This window comes from Amblyomma maculatum, chromosome 1 (genome assembly GCF_055883805.1).
Source record: "Amblyomma maculatum isolate TAMU_Amacu chromosome 1, ASM5588380v1, whole genome shotgun sequence".
Taxonomy (NCBI): Eukaryota; Metazoa; Arthropoda; class Arachnida; order Ixodida; family Ixodidae; genus Amblyomma; species Amblyomma maculatum.
Window position 1 is genome coordinate 376,653,474 of NC_139344.1, and position 16,255 is coordinate 376,669,728.

Sequence of the window (16,255 nt, forward strand, 5' to 3'; positions counted from 1 at the left end):
AATAACTCAAGTTACTGACATTCTAGTGGAAATGAATAAGGAGAAATGGGCATGGGCAGGACATGTAGTGCGAAGAGAGGATAACCGATGGTCGCTTGGGGTAACAAACTGGATCCCTAGGGAAGGAAAGAGTAGCAGGGGGCGGCAGAAAGTTCGGTGGGCTGATGAGGTTAAGAAGTTCGCAAGAGTCGAGTGGATGCAGCTTGCCAGAATTGGCCTGGTTAATTGCAGGAATATGGGAGAGGCCTTCGCCCTGCAGTGGGTATAGTCAGGCTGATGATGATGATGATGATGATGAAGAAGAAGAACAAGCGAGCACAAACATCGCCAGTGCCAGAGCGCCTTAGTATGTCAATGATCTAATTAAAAATGCGATGAACTTTAGTCTGTCTACCAAACATTATAAGAAAATAGAAAGCGTAGCAGGGGGCGGCAGAAAGTTAGGTGGGCGGATGAGGTTAAGAAGTTCGCAGGAGTCGAGTGGATGCAGCTTGCACAGAATCGGCCTGGTTAATTGCAGGAATATGGGGGAGGCCTTCGCCCTGCAGTGGGTATAGTCAGGCTGATGATGATGATGATGATGATGAACAAGAACAAGCGAGCACAAACATCGCCAGTGCCAGAGCGCCTTAGTATGTCAATGATCTAATTAAAAATGCGATGAACTTTAGTCTGTCTACCAAACATTATAAGAAAATGAAAAGAACTGGCAAATTCACGTGCATGTATTTCATTCATTATAACAAACTGAGAACACATACAAAACAGCATTTTTTTTTTGTCAGATGGCTTACTGCACTAACGAGAAATGCGGTAAACGTTATATTACCAAGGTTTGAGGAAAATGAAAAAAGGAGTCGTTGATATTAAAGGACTAGAGTATAACTAAAAATGCAGGAATGTCCGATACTTATTTACGCATGGCTTATTTGGAGATAAATGTGGCAAACCTTGAACTCCATGTTATTATTTGCATGAGAAAAATAAAAGCACGAGCAAGATTAATCATATATGAAAACACACGATGAGCATACAGAAATGCTGCATGTAGATATGGTTCCGTGTCTGATATAAGGAAATATGAGATAAACTTCAGATAGTACAAAATAACTCACAGGAATATAAAAAAGCCCATTCGAATGTAAATGTAGAAAGACTAGACTAGTACCAGGAAGTAGAAAACACGGAAACGTGGTCAGACCTTATTTACTGCCACATGGTTAATCGCATGGAAACAATAAGGTGTAGATTGAACTCCGCGTACGAATTTGCCAGAAAAATCAAATCGCAAGCGAAATATACACGAGACGAAAAATAAAAAAGAATGCACGAAGGAAAGGAATGCGCGGAAACAAACACAGCGCTTTGTCTACCCGCACTACTATGAATTCTTGCTCCTCTCATTTCCAGCGCCGCTCATCAAACTAGGCACTTTAAGCTGCATGTTGGAACACAGCTTCTGTAATCTATGTCCCGTGGGCCTATGCCTGCACCAGTTGTGCGCATAGGCTAAATTTGGCTACTCCTTCTGACACGCAATAGTGGAGGCCGCAAGACACATTGCTGCAATATTATAGAACCAAGACAGGTGTCATTTGTCTTTTTATAACCGTCTAAAAGCGATGTGACATTTGCACGAGCAGCACTCTGCTCGAAAGAGGCTGTTTGCTGTTTTAATGCAGCTGAAATTCTTGAACAATACAAATAATACAAATATTTTTCAATATTTCAAGAAAAAAAAAACTTTTTTTTTTGCTTTTGTTTTTTGAACCTTCAAAATTTTCGGCAATTTTACATCCCTAGGTGCAAGGGCGTCTCAGCGTCGCCGAGTTTTGGCGTTCACAGCCGGACGATCCCCCAGCTCTTACTTGGCGAGGGGAGGGGTCCGAGGCGCTTGCTGCCAGTCTCGATCGTTGTCGCCGTTCTTAAGATCCGACGCGGCGGTCTCCGCGGCTCGTCCTATCACATTGGCTCGTCCGCCGCCATGTAGAGGCCTCGAAAGTTGCTAAACCTGATCGGTCTCCTCCGAAGAAGCCGCATCAGCGGAGCTGGTCTCCGGTTCCCTCTTTTATTCAGAAGTGAGATGACTGCTGACCAAAGGTCTCAAGTAGGGCATTAGTGATGTCTGCGCAATACCCTCACCCCGGCAAGGCAAGAGCACCGCCACCTCCTGAGCTGTGCCGGGCAACCGAAGAACAAGCCTTAAACTATAGGCTGCAAGAATTCCCTTTCCTTTCTGGTCATTCTACGGGCTTCCGGTGGAGAGAGCTGCTGACCAAACCTACGCGGGTGATTTATTCATGCCACTCTTTGCAATTTTGAATCTTATTTTGGTAACAAATAAAGACCCCAGCTGCCGTCGCGATCTCCGGACAACGGCTGATAACAGAATATCGAGAGATAAACCTACATTATAAAACTACACTAGGGATATACTAACCTCAAATGATCAAGTGCTGTTAAAGAAAAAAAATCTAAAAGTGATATGGCCAAGGAAACCGAACCTCTTTGAGCATAAAAGGGTACACTCAGTGGAGCACCTGGACGCTATCACATTGCCTAGCGGAAAACGCCTCGGCTGAGAGCTTCAGCATTCCCATTTTCATTTCCCCTACGGTAGCGCACATCAAAACTATGCTTCTGTAGGGCGAGACTCCAGCGCAGCAAACGGCTGTTTATCGGAGACATGTTCCGGAGCCATGTCAGTGGACAGTGGTCCGTCTCAATTACGAATCAGGAGCCGACCAGATAGCACTGAAGCTTTTGCGTAGCCCACACTAAACATGCGCACTCCTTCTCTGAGGTGCTGTATACTTCTCGAGCCGTGAGCTTCCTGCTTACGAACAACACGGGGTGTTCCTCCCCATTCTCGTCGTGCTGGCTTAGAATAGCCCCCATGTCCCTCTCACTGGCATCGCACTGAACAATGAAGGCGCGGTCATAGGAAGGAGCCCTCAGCACGGAGCGGCTGGTCAGCGCTTTTTTTAACGCGAGGAAAGCCTGTTCCTAGCTGTAATTCCAGTTCACCTTAACACGTTCGCGCTTCCTCAAACTGTCCGTGAGTGGACTCGCCATCTCCGAATATCCCGGTATATTGTGCTGGATAATATCCAGCCAACCCGAGAAAGGCGCGTATGTATGTCTTTGTTGCGGGCCTGGGATAATCGCGTATGGCAGTGATCTTCGCATCCAGCGGCCTGTGGTAGCCCCCTCCCAATAACGTGACCAAGGTACTCAACCTCGGCCTTTCCAAGCTGACACCTCTCTGTAGGGACGGTCAACCCTACCTCTCGTAGCAGGGTTAAAATATCACGCAACTGGCACAGGTGACCCTCCCAGCTATCGGAAAATACGGCAATGTCGTCGAGGTAGGGTAGCGCGTGTGCTTCTGTTCCTGACAACTCTCTATCCATCAGCCGCGAGAAGCAAAACGGCGCGTTTTTGAGCCCGAAGCTCATTACGAGTGTTCGAAAAGTGCCGAGGTTTGAGATAAAGGCTGCGTACCGACTTGCCCCTTCCGTTAAGGGGACCTGCCAGTAGCCACGGGTCAAGTCGAGAGTCGATACATACTTGGCCCTGCAGACCGTTTCCACCCGCTCTTCCAGGTTAGGAATGGGGAAAAGTTGGTCTCTCGTGACAGCATTTAACCTTCAATAGTCAATTCAGGGCCGTCCCTTACAAAAATGTGTAATGTGTTGGTTTAGAATCTCTTTACAGTTTTCTCATTAAAATGTATTGTATTCCTTTTAACTCTGTATGCACTACGTTAAATGAGTTTTAATAACCATTTGGCCACCGCATTCTAACACAACCACAAAAGATGTACTGCTATAGAAATACAATAGTGAATGTCTTTTGCAACTCTTTAGAGAGATTCAATAGATGCTCTTTTAGTTTCCCCCAATAGAGATTATAAAGTAATTATTGATTTTCTATAATTACTGCCTAATGAGTTCCAATAACTATTTGGCCACTGCATTCTTACTGAAACACAGAAGACGTGTTTCTATAGAAATACAATAGTGAGGGTCTTTTGCAGCTCTTTAAAGATATCCAATAGATTCTCTTTTAGTTTCACTCAATAGAGACTATAAAATAAATAATGGTTTTCTATAATTACTGCCTAATGAGTTTCAATAACTATTTGGCCACCGCATTCTTACTGAAACACAAAAGATATATTCTGTAGAAACACAATAGTGAGGGTGTTTTGCAACTCCCTAAAAAATCCAATAGATTCTCTTTTCGTTTCCCTCAATAAAGACTATAAAATAATTATTGATTTTCTATAATTACTGCGTAATGAGTTCCAATAATTATTTGGCTATCGCATTCTTACTGAAACACAGAAGACGTGTTACTATAGAAATACAATAGTGAGGGTCTTTTGCAACTCTTTAAAGAGATGCAATAGATTCTCTTTTAGTTTCCTTCACTAGAGATTATAAAGTAATTATTGATTTTCTATAATTACTGTCTAATGAGTTCTAATAGCTATTTGGTCACCGTATTCTTGTAGAAACCCATAATATGTACTGCTATAGAAATACAATAGTGAGTGTCTTTAGCACCACCTTAAAGAGATCCAATAGAACCTCATTTAGTTTTCCTCATTAGAGCAATTATCGAATTTCTATAAATATTTTCTAATGAGTTCCAATAACTATGGCCACCACATTCTTATAAAAACACAAAAGACCAGCTCCTACAGAAATACAATAGTGAATGTCTTTCGCAAATCTTTAAAAACATCTAATAGATGTTCGTTTCATTTTTCTTCAATAAAACATATAGAGTGATTATTGACTTGCTATAATTACAGTGTATTGAGTTCCAATAACTCTTGCCACCGCATTCTTACAGGAACGCAAAAGAGGTACTGCTATAAAAATACAGGAGCGAGCATCTTTTGCGATTTTAAGATTCATTAGAATCTTAATGTTTTCCTCATTAGAACTTAGATTAACTACTGACGTTCTATAATCACTGCTTAATTAGTTCCAATAACTAAGTGACCACTACATTCTTACAGAGCAGAAAACAGTATTGCTATAGAGCTACTGCAATGAGTGTCTTCAATAATTCCTTCAACAATTACTGCCTAATAAGCTCAAATAACTAATTGCTTATTGCAGAACATTGTTCCAACTCTTTAGATTGACCCAGTAGGCCTTTCTCATAGAGCCTGCAGTGGAGCTATTGAACAAGTTTCAATTGTGCATGTTAGTGAATGTGATCTGTGCTGCAAAACATGCAAAGACATACAAAAGTTGTTCATGCAACCTTACTTTATTGCTTTATTTGCATGCTAGCAATGTTGGGAGATGGGCATTCGGGTAGTGGGCCAGCCTCTATTTCACCTCTCGAGAGAGAAAGAGGATCGGGTCCGCGTTTGACTCTTGAATTGTGTAGCCTGCAAAAATTAACACACACATAGATATCAGATATTTGACACAGTATAAATGAACTTCACACATTTCACTGCCTCTATGATGTATGTGCATGCTGATAATAATTCTAAATATAGATTGCCAGCAGAAAGCTTCAACTAGATTCATAACTGTCGTGCAGTTTGTTTGCAGCAAGAAGTCCACTGTTAAGGCTTCTCTTATTTAGATGCAATGCTAATCACAAGATAAAATTATAAGCACTAAGATTTTGATGCCTTCAATTGGTTTATTAAGTTTATTGCATCATAAATTATCAAGTGGACCTGTAATGTATGCAACACTTGCTGTCACTCACAGTGCACCCCACAATGATTGGTCCTTTCGCTCTTTCTCTTTAATATCGCCAGGCTCAAACTTCCACAACATTTAGCGTAGGTCACATAGCTCCATCGCATCCTCTATGCGGATGGCATTACCTTGTGGACCGCAGAGGGCAGTGATGCCCAAATCAAGGAGAGACTCCAGCGTGCAAGTGATATTGTAATGAATTATGCGGACCCCGGGGGCTGCGATGCTCTCCGGCTAAGTCTGAATTTATCATATTCCGCAAAACCAGATTTCTTGCGCTACCACCACCTGCCATCGAACTTATAATATTCGTGGAGTCCCTATTCCTCGAGCACCCAAACTTAAAATCCTGAGCTTAACCTTACAAGAAAACGGCTCCGATGGGGACGCAGTTCAAATGCTTCAAGGAATCTCGCAGTAAATTATGCGACTCATCTGTTGCATTAGTAACCGCCACTCCGGCTTGAGAGAAAAGAATACTCTCCGCTTAGTACAGGCCTTTGTGATCAGTCGCATAGCCTATATATGCCCTTACTTACATGCCCTATATGCCCTTACTTACAGCTGAAGAAGAGAAAGCGGAGGCCGTAATAAGAAAATGCGTCAAACAAGCAGTTGGGCTTCTCATTCACACAGCAACCGAGAGAGTCTCATGTCTCGGCGTTCATAACATGCTAAGTGAGATTATTGAAGCAGTCACCATCTCGCAATACGAACGGCTATAGGGCACATCACCTGGCAGATATACATCAACTTCCAGGCAGGTGAATTTTGCTTTTCCCTATGCAGTGTAAAGGAGTTATCTTGCCTCATAAGTATCAGCACAAAATACTAGGAGAGATAGGAAGGTAGCGAAAAATCTGCAGAAATGAGCTATCTCACAGGTACATGTACCTGCAGTGAAAATTGAATTCGAAGGCAGTCCACACCTGAAAAGATAATCTCATATCATGCACCCTGTGTAGATTGAAAACCTTATTCAAAACAGCTTTTTAGACATAATTGCTGAGATAATTTCTCCCCGAGATTGGACGACGATTGACAAGCGCTACTACCAACTGTTTATTAGCGTGTGTACACACCCTAATAAACATTTGGTAGTAGCGTTTGTCAATCGTCGTGTGTGTTTACTTTCCTTTTGTCCCCGTCCAAGTTTTTGCGCTAATTTCTTTTTAAATATGCCGAACCAACTAGCCCGACCACGCGCAATAATCAAATTCTTTATGTTTATTTACTTTTACGATATCTTTATAGCTTATTATTTTAGTTCCATGTTTAGCAGAGAAAAGGTACCTGTTTTTGGCATTTTTTTCCAAGATTTCCAATCAGCACTTTACACTGGAGCAAATATTTAAAAAGTTCAATGGTTTGTTCTAACTACTAACTCCCTTAGCAAAATCAAAATACAGAATATTAGACCAGACCACTATCTACAACACTGAGCTTGTTTCATCTGTGTAGGACACTGGGAACAGTAAGGCTTTCAATCCTATGCAGATCAAAAATATTAAGATCAGCCAACATACGACCATGTTTAAGCTCAGTTATGTGAAATACAAATAGCTAACTGTTCAATTGCAAATGCACACAAGTATAAGGCATGGAAGAAAAACTTAATAAATGCAGAAGTTGGCAATTTCGGTGACAAAGAAATGACTTACCAATGATGGCACCAACTTTCTTCTGGCCCAAGCCTCCCTCACCACAGCGTCAGGATAGGCATTTGATTTACGCCCAAAGAGAGACTTGCCGCGGAGCTCCTCCGGTGTAAAAAGCTACCGCAAAAGCCCTCTCGCAGATTTGGCTGGGGCTCCTGGGCAGCTGCCACGCAGCCTGGCCAAAGCCATCTCCTCTACTTTCACGCCGCCCCCAATGTCCACCTGGGGATGAAAATTTAACTTGAAGTTTTGAAAAGGCAACCTGCAAAATATAAGCGGAATCGCTATTTACAAATAAGAGCATTATATGAAACCTTAATTTTGTTTTGAACAAATAAGGGAAAAATAAAGCTTTATAGTGGGCGTTCATGTGATAACGCAAGTGCAATTCTGTAAGCACGTAGCTTCAGGCCAGAGGTAGCAATCAGCAGGTTAGGTGTGCCACGCTGCCTTTGTTGCTTCAAGTACAACAATATGGTGGCAACTCTGATATTACTGAATAGTTCCTGTTCTTGTAGTGGCCTTTATCTCCCTTATGAGATCAACCACTTCGCAGCCGAATGGACTTCAATGGCATGAGGTCAAATGGATAGCCTTGATTTCAGCCAAGTTCACAGAGGCATTTAGTCATTCCATTATACTGTGTAAGAGCCTCATACAGCTAAGTGTTAAACTAACTTCAAACCACCAATCTCGCTTGCAGCTGCAGGCAGGGCTTTTGAAGGCACTTTACCAGAGAAAATACAGCATAATTGAGCTTTTCTGAAAACTTCGAAGTTTTAAGAAGAAAAGGCAAATAATCCTGGATCACACGGTTTAGGCATCATTCGACTTTTGCTTAGCTCCAATTTACCTCTTCCCATCCACCATCTCTGCTTACTCCTGTCCGGCCTTTTGGCAGCTGTTAGCAGTGACAAGCATATATATCGCTAAGTCATTCTGGATGTCGGTATTCTTACTTGGATGTATTCCAGAATAGTATAGGAATATTTATATTTCCTTTTGGGACAAATTCACAAGCCCCAGCTCCATTGCCTGCATTTTAAATGTGTCTGCTCTCTGCTGCGCACTCCCGATCACGTTTTCCAGATTTTTTGCATCTACGAATAAAACTTCCAGTACAATATCAGCTTCCAGATGCCACTGACTGGAGATATGTTCAACATTTTCCAATGATATTTTACCAATAGTATTTTGGCACAACGTTTGCTTTAGGTCGATTGCCCACTTCTTGTCTCACCTGCCAGCTATAACCACCATTGTTGATGCTGAAATAATCCTACGTTATACACCTGGCATACAGTTTTGTTACAAATATAATACACCTTTACTTTCACGCAGAAACGTAAACTGCTGCAGTGACGCCGCCTGCGCTGGATGACTAAATTCAGTGGGAACAGTAGAAAACAGAATTAAGGACCTTCGAAAACTTCTGAAGCAAGCTACATGCTCTAGCGGCATCCACTATGAGACCAATTTATTGAAAACAGGTTGCTTGAATATGTACAGTATATAAAAAAACAGTAATAATGGCAAGAAACCAGGAAGGGAACCGTGAAGAGAAAGAGAGAGGACAGGAAACAAAGACCCTGATTGATCTTGGTGTGTGCCACATCACTGTGGGTTTTCCCCATATCTGCTCCTGCATGTCTTCCGCTGTTCTGTCCGAGGGGCACTTCTAGTCGCCATTCAGCTCGCCTTTTGAGACATAAAGCAGCTGGCCTTTTTTGCAAAAAAAGAAATTAAACGGTGTATCAAAATTTAAGGACCTTCAAAGGTCTTGAAACATTAAATCGAGGGTATGCAATGATTTGAAGGGCATTTCTGAACCCTGCTCAACATTTTTTACAGCTGTTGGAGTTTCCCGAGCATAAATGTTTGTAACCTGTTATATAGACAAGGCTGCTGCTAATACTTTGCATGCATAGATCAAGTTGCATTTCAAAACATAAATTATAAAAGGAGGGTTTAAAACAATACATAACTGCTAATGCTAGCATAGGAGGGACACACTAACTACTTCTAGTCGGAAACAGTTCAAGTGTTAGCCTCAGTGCCTGTATACGTGGCGCTCTTCACGTCAGTGCTACACAGTCGAAGATTCTTTGGAGCTGATAGCCTAATAATATTAGCATTTAATCAAGAACAGAATATTGTCGCAATGAAATGGTGTAATATTTCCACAACACTTTCGGCGGCAAATAAAACTGACATAAGTTCTTGGTAAGGGCCACCTCACACTCACAGCTATGGTTCACATGTGGTATGTATTTTCGGACTATCATTCAAACCACAATCATGATCCATAGAAATCTTTTTCTATGCCCACATGACTACCTTAGTTCTTATTTTTAGAAACTTGGGGTGGAAAGGGCCGTATATCTTGATTTTATAGCGATTAAAGTGTCCGGATATTGTTTCAGTTCAGGCAGTGCCATTTGTTTAAAACGTCCGACATGTTCCTTTACTAAAGGAACTAACTCAGCGGGTCTGTGCTCTTTGCACTAATTGGGTGCATAATAGGTTCTGACTCTGATCCAGGAAATCTGACCAAAAGAATGTTTTGTTGCATCGGCTGTGCCTCATCGAAAACCTTGCTTTTATATTTCTTCTCTCATTTCTTGAAGGAACAAAGAAGAAACTCGCTGCAGTGTGCAGTAGACTGCCTAAAGGCAATATGTGTTGATGAGCACAATGTATTGGCGGAAGTCTCAGGTTGTGCTTCAGCATATGAGAACAACTGTCAAAAATTTTTAAGCGCAACAGAGACAACACACAGACAAGAAGGACAGGACTGGCACGGACACAACTCTGCAGTGCTGCCCAAACTTTCATTCGCTTGGAACCCTATTATAAAAGAGTGGATTTATAACCCGCCAAAAAGTAACAAATGTAACCAATAAAGTTTGATTTGATTTAAAATTGGAAGAAGCTGAAGCTTCACCTTAAGTGTAGAGGCAATAGTGCCTTTAACATCGCCTTTGCATTCCGCTCATCTTTAAAAACACGTTTTCAACTATTGTTTTTTTTTTTAATTTTAGAGCCATTAATCCAAAACACAAGTTAGTAAGTCATAAGGATCACATGCCCTCTCTGCGGGCCCCTCTAATCACAGGACGGACCGAAACGCGAAGCGCTCTCGCAATTCGGCGTGACGTGGCCCTACGTCAGTGATTTCCGCTGCTTCGCTTCAGTCCGCGAGCAGCGAGCGATTCGTGCTCGCCGCGAACGGGCGCACCGCGGATCAGGGGTCACGTGGTCGATCGCTCCCCGATTCGGTCCATCGTGTGAATACACCGTATTAAAACACGCTTGGCACTGAGAACCCCTGGGCTCCTATGAGTTGTGTGTGTCCTTTGTATTGTCTGGATTTGGAATCAAAACACAAATTTATTTTCTTAATTACTATTTCCTGAAGTACCTCCATTAGAGCAACCTCCTCACTAATTTCGGCTTCATTTGAACCCTCCCCAAATCGCTGTTTACAATGTGGTTGTAGCGTTATGACCTTGTCAATCAATTCTGCCGAACGAGCTGTATACGTTATTGCGTGAGTTATCAAGCTTGCTATGCTACCAGGATGAACTGAAACTATAGATCATTAAATATCACACCTCTTAACAGCACCACGAAGATATGACGTGCCATGAACATCCTCCAGTTCTTCAATTCTGAGCTTCAAAGCCCAAATTTCTTCTCTGGACGTCTCGCACTGGGAACATGACTTTGGATGCAAAATATGAAACCAAGAAAAAAGGCAGCACTAATAAATACAAGAAACAGCAAGAACACGTGTAATAAGACACAACACTTAATTACGGCTCAGCTTAACCTAATACCGCACAGGACATCGTATGCATCAAATACAAGGAAAAACACAAATAAGCTGGAAATGCTAATGTATCAGCTTACAAACTGCTTGCTGCGTTACAATTTCTCGAGACATAATCCATGACTGGTAAGTGATGGGAAGAATTAGTGGTCTAAATTTTAAGAACGCCTTTAAAAAATGGTGCCTTTCCTTCCTAGAATTTAGTTTTACAAAGTATATACCCTGTCAAGACTTGACAAGGATAGGGATGCCTTCGTACCTACAAATACAAGGTTCAAGGAAAAAAAAAAGACGACCATTTTACTAACACCTAATACTCCAATATGAAAGGGAGCAATCCCATCGTACGCCTAAGCAAATTGTTCGTTTATGTGTGGACATAATTTGAAATTCCTATCTGTATGCTGTTGGTAAAGAGAAAATTGCTGTTATCAAAGCATGCAGACTATTCTTGGTTTAATGCGGATGGTGCTTTTCCGTTCATATCGCTGCTACATAGTACGTCTGTGAGCATAGATGAATGTGGCGGTTGGCGCTTGTAGTACAGGCTGTTACAAATGTGCACTCACTGCAAAAAAAAACTTGACCAAATCCAAAGGTTCAACGCAGAAGCACAACATGCACTTACGTTTCACAGCGGTAGTTTAGATTATCCTGCTTTTTAACAATTATAGATGTGTGTTGGTCGTCTTGCTAGAAAAAGCAAACTAACATACGAGGGAATGTTTGACACTTTGATAAAAAACATTTTATTGTAATTGCCATACGCAAGCTGCAGATCTGCGCGAAATGCAACAGAAAAAAACACGCTCGTGGTGTCGGTCCGTGCGCATTCCAAACAAATATCATACTACGCCTTTCACTCGAAGTAGCATATTTACATGTCCGCCACACCGCAATATTACACCGTACAACCAAATCAAGTACGCCTTAACTATTCCCTAGCTCATACCTTCTCACTGCTACGCTCGATTCGATGACATCCACTGACATGTTTCATTTACTGAGTACAAAACAGCGCTACGTGTCACTAACCTGGTCATTAGCACTGCGCGGTGTTGAGCTCTGTTGTGGCTCCTCTATGTCTCCTTCAGAAGCCAGCTGGGCACGTCTGCGCTCTAGTATGCGAGGCTTGCCTGGAACAAAATATTCACGGCAAGGAGAATGACTCTGTAACCGCATTGATGGGGAAAATCGCCACTACTTACCGATGTCAATTATTTTAGCAGATGCTGCCTCCTCGCCTTCCTTCCAGTTCAACAACTGGACAGTGCCACGCAGTTCATTAATGCCGCCTGGTTCCGTCAAGAGACGGAAACCGACGGCCGCATCCTTCATTGCGCGGATAGGGTAGACGTCCCATTTCTGCTCGTCCATCCACTTCAAGAAGACGTGATCCATACTGCTTTCTGTTGGAAGCCTATAGAAGCACTGCAGCAGGCAACCAGCAAGACGCCCCAACCAAACTCTGAGCAACGGCCAAGAGCGAACTGGCTTGGATTAGAGGACGCAGCCCGCACCCCCTTCGTTCCCACGGTTGCACCAATGCGCATCAAGTCTCAAAAGCAACATACACAGAAGAAAATGGCACCTGTACGGCGCCGACTGGCCGGACGCGCATCGGCAGAGGCAGACTGTGGATGTCGGGTTACAATGAATGTGTGCGCGCGGTGATATTCGATTCGCGCGCGCCGGCTACCAAGCGGCCGCTTTCCAGGCGGGGGTGGCCTCGAGAAACGAAGAAAAAAGCTAACACACACTGTCTGAAGTTCACTGAACTTTCAGATGCGGTATTCGGTCTCCCGCACAGAGTGTACAGCACGAGGTAGCTCCTCAATGTGCACCTGTGCACATGGGTATTTCTTCTTTATAGTCACAGGACATTGTTTTTTCAGACGCTCAAGCGACTAAAATGCCGTACATGAGAAAATATAACCGCTACTTATTGGACCCGAAATGTGAAGTACCGCTCAGGTCAAAGTATCGCTTTAAAAAAGCGCGCAGTTCTGCCAGCGGATGCCTCCCCAAGAACGCTGTCGAGCAGGCCCTGGAGAAAGGCGATGTCACAGGTTACTCTTTCTGTGCTGCCAGTAGCGCATCAGATGCAGATAAAACGACAGCACGAACACCTCCAGAGAAGTCAAGCAACGAACAAGCGCCGCAAGGGCGCATAATAGCAGCGATGAACCAATCCGAACCAATCCCCCCCCCCACCCTCCCCTGCCGCATCTCCCCGCTCCCTACCCTTAGCACACGCCAGTTCAAAATCACAATCTAATCTCAACTGCCAAAATCATAGATAAAAACGGCACCTGTACGGCACCGGCTCGACCGGGTACACACATATCCAAAGGCTGACGGCTGGCGTCGCATGACCGCAGCGATCGAGTCATACGATGCGCGCGACCAAAGAGCACATGGCCGCTGTCTAGTGGAAGTCGACGCCGAGAGAGAAAAAAAAAAGAAAATCGATAATATATTAAATAGCGCGCCAAGACATGTCGGCGGTGGGCACTGATCACTTTGCTGTAACCTTGCTTCAGTGGTTGCGGCCTACAGAGAACCCACAGCGCGTCTTCTCGAACGGCCGACGTCGTATACATGCTTCTGAACTCAATCGGTGAGGTCAGAGATAAAAATAAAAAATAAAACCATGTGCACTGCGCTATTTACTTTTTTTTTTTTTGCGGGAAAATACTGTCGTCGCCTTGTTCAATTTTCATTGCCGTGCAGGGAAAACGCTCCCCTCCCCCTTCCCCCCTCTATTTTTCGGTAGCTCGGCGGGTGAGAGGGGTTAGGGGGAGGGCGATAGCTTTCTCGTTATTGTACGGCATTTGAATTTGAGTTAAAGCAGTAAATTGCCAATGGCGAATTCGAACCACATACAAGACTAGTGCGACTGATTTTCGAAGTAAACTGTATCGTTTTTTTTTTTTCGCACAAAAATCAAAAATAATTTATTTGAGTACTTTGGCAAATATTTTTGTCTACTCTTTGGGTTCTGGTTGTGTTCCAACAGGATCAACCACTTTATCATGGATCACCACTGACCAAGGCGGAGAGCATTCTACTTGTCATGGACCATAGCCTGAGGCAATGTACATCAAAGGAGGCACTGAGAATGTGCTGAAGCTAGTAGAGGCACATCTTCCACAAGAAACAGACTTTCTCTCAACAAAGTACAGTTTTTTCAAGAGCTTCTCCATGAGCGACAGCAAAACAAAACACTTTTATTGCAGTGCATGCAGTTCATACATAGGTGCACTTGGTAAAAATGCAATCAGGGTAATATGTTCACGCTGCAAGAAAGAGCATTGTGAAGAGAACTTAAATGCAGAGTCTTGCTATTTCTACACCCTCGATTTTGAATCCCAAATTAAGGATATCCTTGAAGAAAAGGGAAGTTGCCTTAAAATCCATGCCCAGATATATGATGTTAGTGATATCAATCAAAGTGGTGCTTACCACAAACTGCCACTGCAGCCTGGTGACCTCACTGTCACATTTAACACAGATGGTGTACTACTGTACGAGAGTTCCGGTTTCGGGATGCGGCCACTCCTTCTTCAAGAGAATGAACTCGATTATAATGAGAAGATGCAAAGGCTGCTACTGGCTGGACTCTGGTTTGGCTCCAGAAAACCAGCGATGAACACATTTCTATTACCTTTTGTCCAGAAAATGAACAGCCTTTCAAGTGAAGGCGTCACTTGGAAAGACTGTACGGGCAAAGAAAGAACATCAAAGGTGTTTTCCAGGACCGTACACTGTTGACAGTGTGGCAAGGTGCGAGGTCATGTGTATGACGCAGTTTAATGGGGAGCATGGATGTGCGTGTTGCGAAGAACCTGGAGAAGTTGTCAACAAAGCTAGATGCTACTGCCGTGTTTACCCCATGCGCGCATGTGCTCCAAGCGTTAGGACACACGAGTCCTTTCTTAAGCATGCAAACAAAGCCAAAACACAGCCAAAGCAAATCCGCTGTGGTATAAAAGGGCTTAGCATTCTAACTATGCTTGCTTTTTCAGCTTCAATTCCAACTTTGGGGTTCATTATATGCATGTCGGTTGCTCTGGCTTCGTTGAAACAACAACAATGCTGTGGCTTGAATCAGAAAAATGCAGATGATTTTGAGTTCGTCAGTGCATTGAGGAGCTAAGTGCTAAGCTTATTAGCATAACTCCTACGTGGGAGCAGTCTCGCTTGCCACGGCCTCTGTCAGAAGTGAGGCGGTGGAAATCTTCAGAATGGAGAAACTGGCTGTTATTTTACTCTCCAGTACTCTTGTCTGGCTATCTTCCATCAAAAAGCTATTACAACTGGCTGAATTTTGTTGAAATAACGCACTGCATGTTGGCTCCTTCAGTTGCAATGGAGACTATGGGGGCCTTGAGGACAAAAATGAAGAAGTGCCTAAAAGAATATGAAATATTGTATGGCATCTGCTTATTCATCTCACTGACAGCATACAGCAATGGGGTCCTTGTAGGGATGTTCCCTGTATCCATTTCAATCCATGAATAGTAAGCTTGGAAAGTTTGTTTGCGGGACCAGGTATGCTGAAATTCAAATCATTGATAAGTTCTGCCTTTTGTCAGCACTGCCTAAACTTTGGCAGCACGTGTCTGTGAATCAAAAAGAAACTGGTATAAGTAATCAATTTTGGACTCTTATAAAGGGCTATAGCTTGAGAAAGAGCTATACCAAAGTTGGCGCAATAGTGCTTTATGACAGAGGGACGTCATGTACTGGGGCGATTCATTTCAAAACGATGAGTGTAGGGCATTTCTGTTTTTGCACTGCCGACCTTGACAGATCTAGAAGATGCAACTCTTTTGTTCAGTCTGGGCCGACGTTTGGACGCATTCTTGATATTAAGGTTATATGCGGCTGCACAGCAAAGGGTTGTGCTTGCGACCACCACGCAGCAAACATCGGTGTTAAAATTGAGGTGTTCATAGTAAGGCAGGGCCTACTGACCAGTGTCGACGATGCTAATAGCTTCACACTTGTGCAGGCAGAACCTA

The 16,255-nt window shown here is 43.2% G+C and overlaps 1 protein-coding gene across 1 annotated transcript; it reads right to left on the reverse strand.

The window, feature by feature from the left end:
• Positions 1-5,288: 5,288 nt before the first annotated feature.
• Positions 5,289-12,876, reverse strand: LOC146208305 (uncharacterized). Its single transcript, XM_084587234.1, has 5 exons — positions 12,437-12,876; positions 12,264-12,364; positions 11,042-11,120; positions 7,400-7,618; positions 5,289-5,413 (listed from the first exon to the last, which is right to left on the reverse strand). The coding sequence occupies exons 1-4, from the start codon at positions 12,627-12,629 to the stop codon at positions 7,467-7,469; spliced, it is 525 nt and encodes a 174-aa protein (XP_084443360.1). The 5' UTR covers positions 12,630-12,876; the 3' UTR covers positions 5,289-5,413; positions 7,400-7,466.
• Between the last annotated feature and the right edge of the window lie 3,379 nt (positions 12,877-16,255).

Bases quoted from the DNA above. Each gene is read 5' to 3' on its own strand.
- LOC146208305 (XM_084587234.1), bottom strand. From the start codon at position 12,629: ATGGATCACGTCTTCTTGAAGTGGATGGACGAGCAGAAATGGGACGTC. The intron at 12,365-12,436 runs GTAAGTAGTGGC...ATTTTGTTCCAG, and splicing joins TGCTAAAATAATTGACATCG to GCAAGCCTCGCATACTAGAG. The intron at 7,619-11,041 runs GCACGTCATATC...TTTCATCCCCAG, and splicing joins AGAACTGGAGGATGTTCATG to GTGGACATTGGGGGCGGCGT.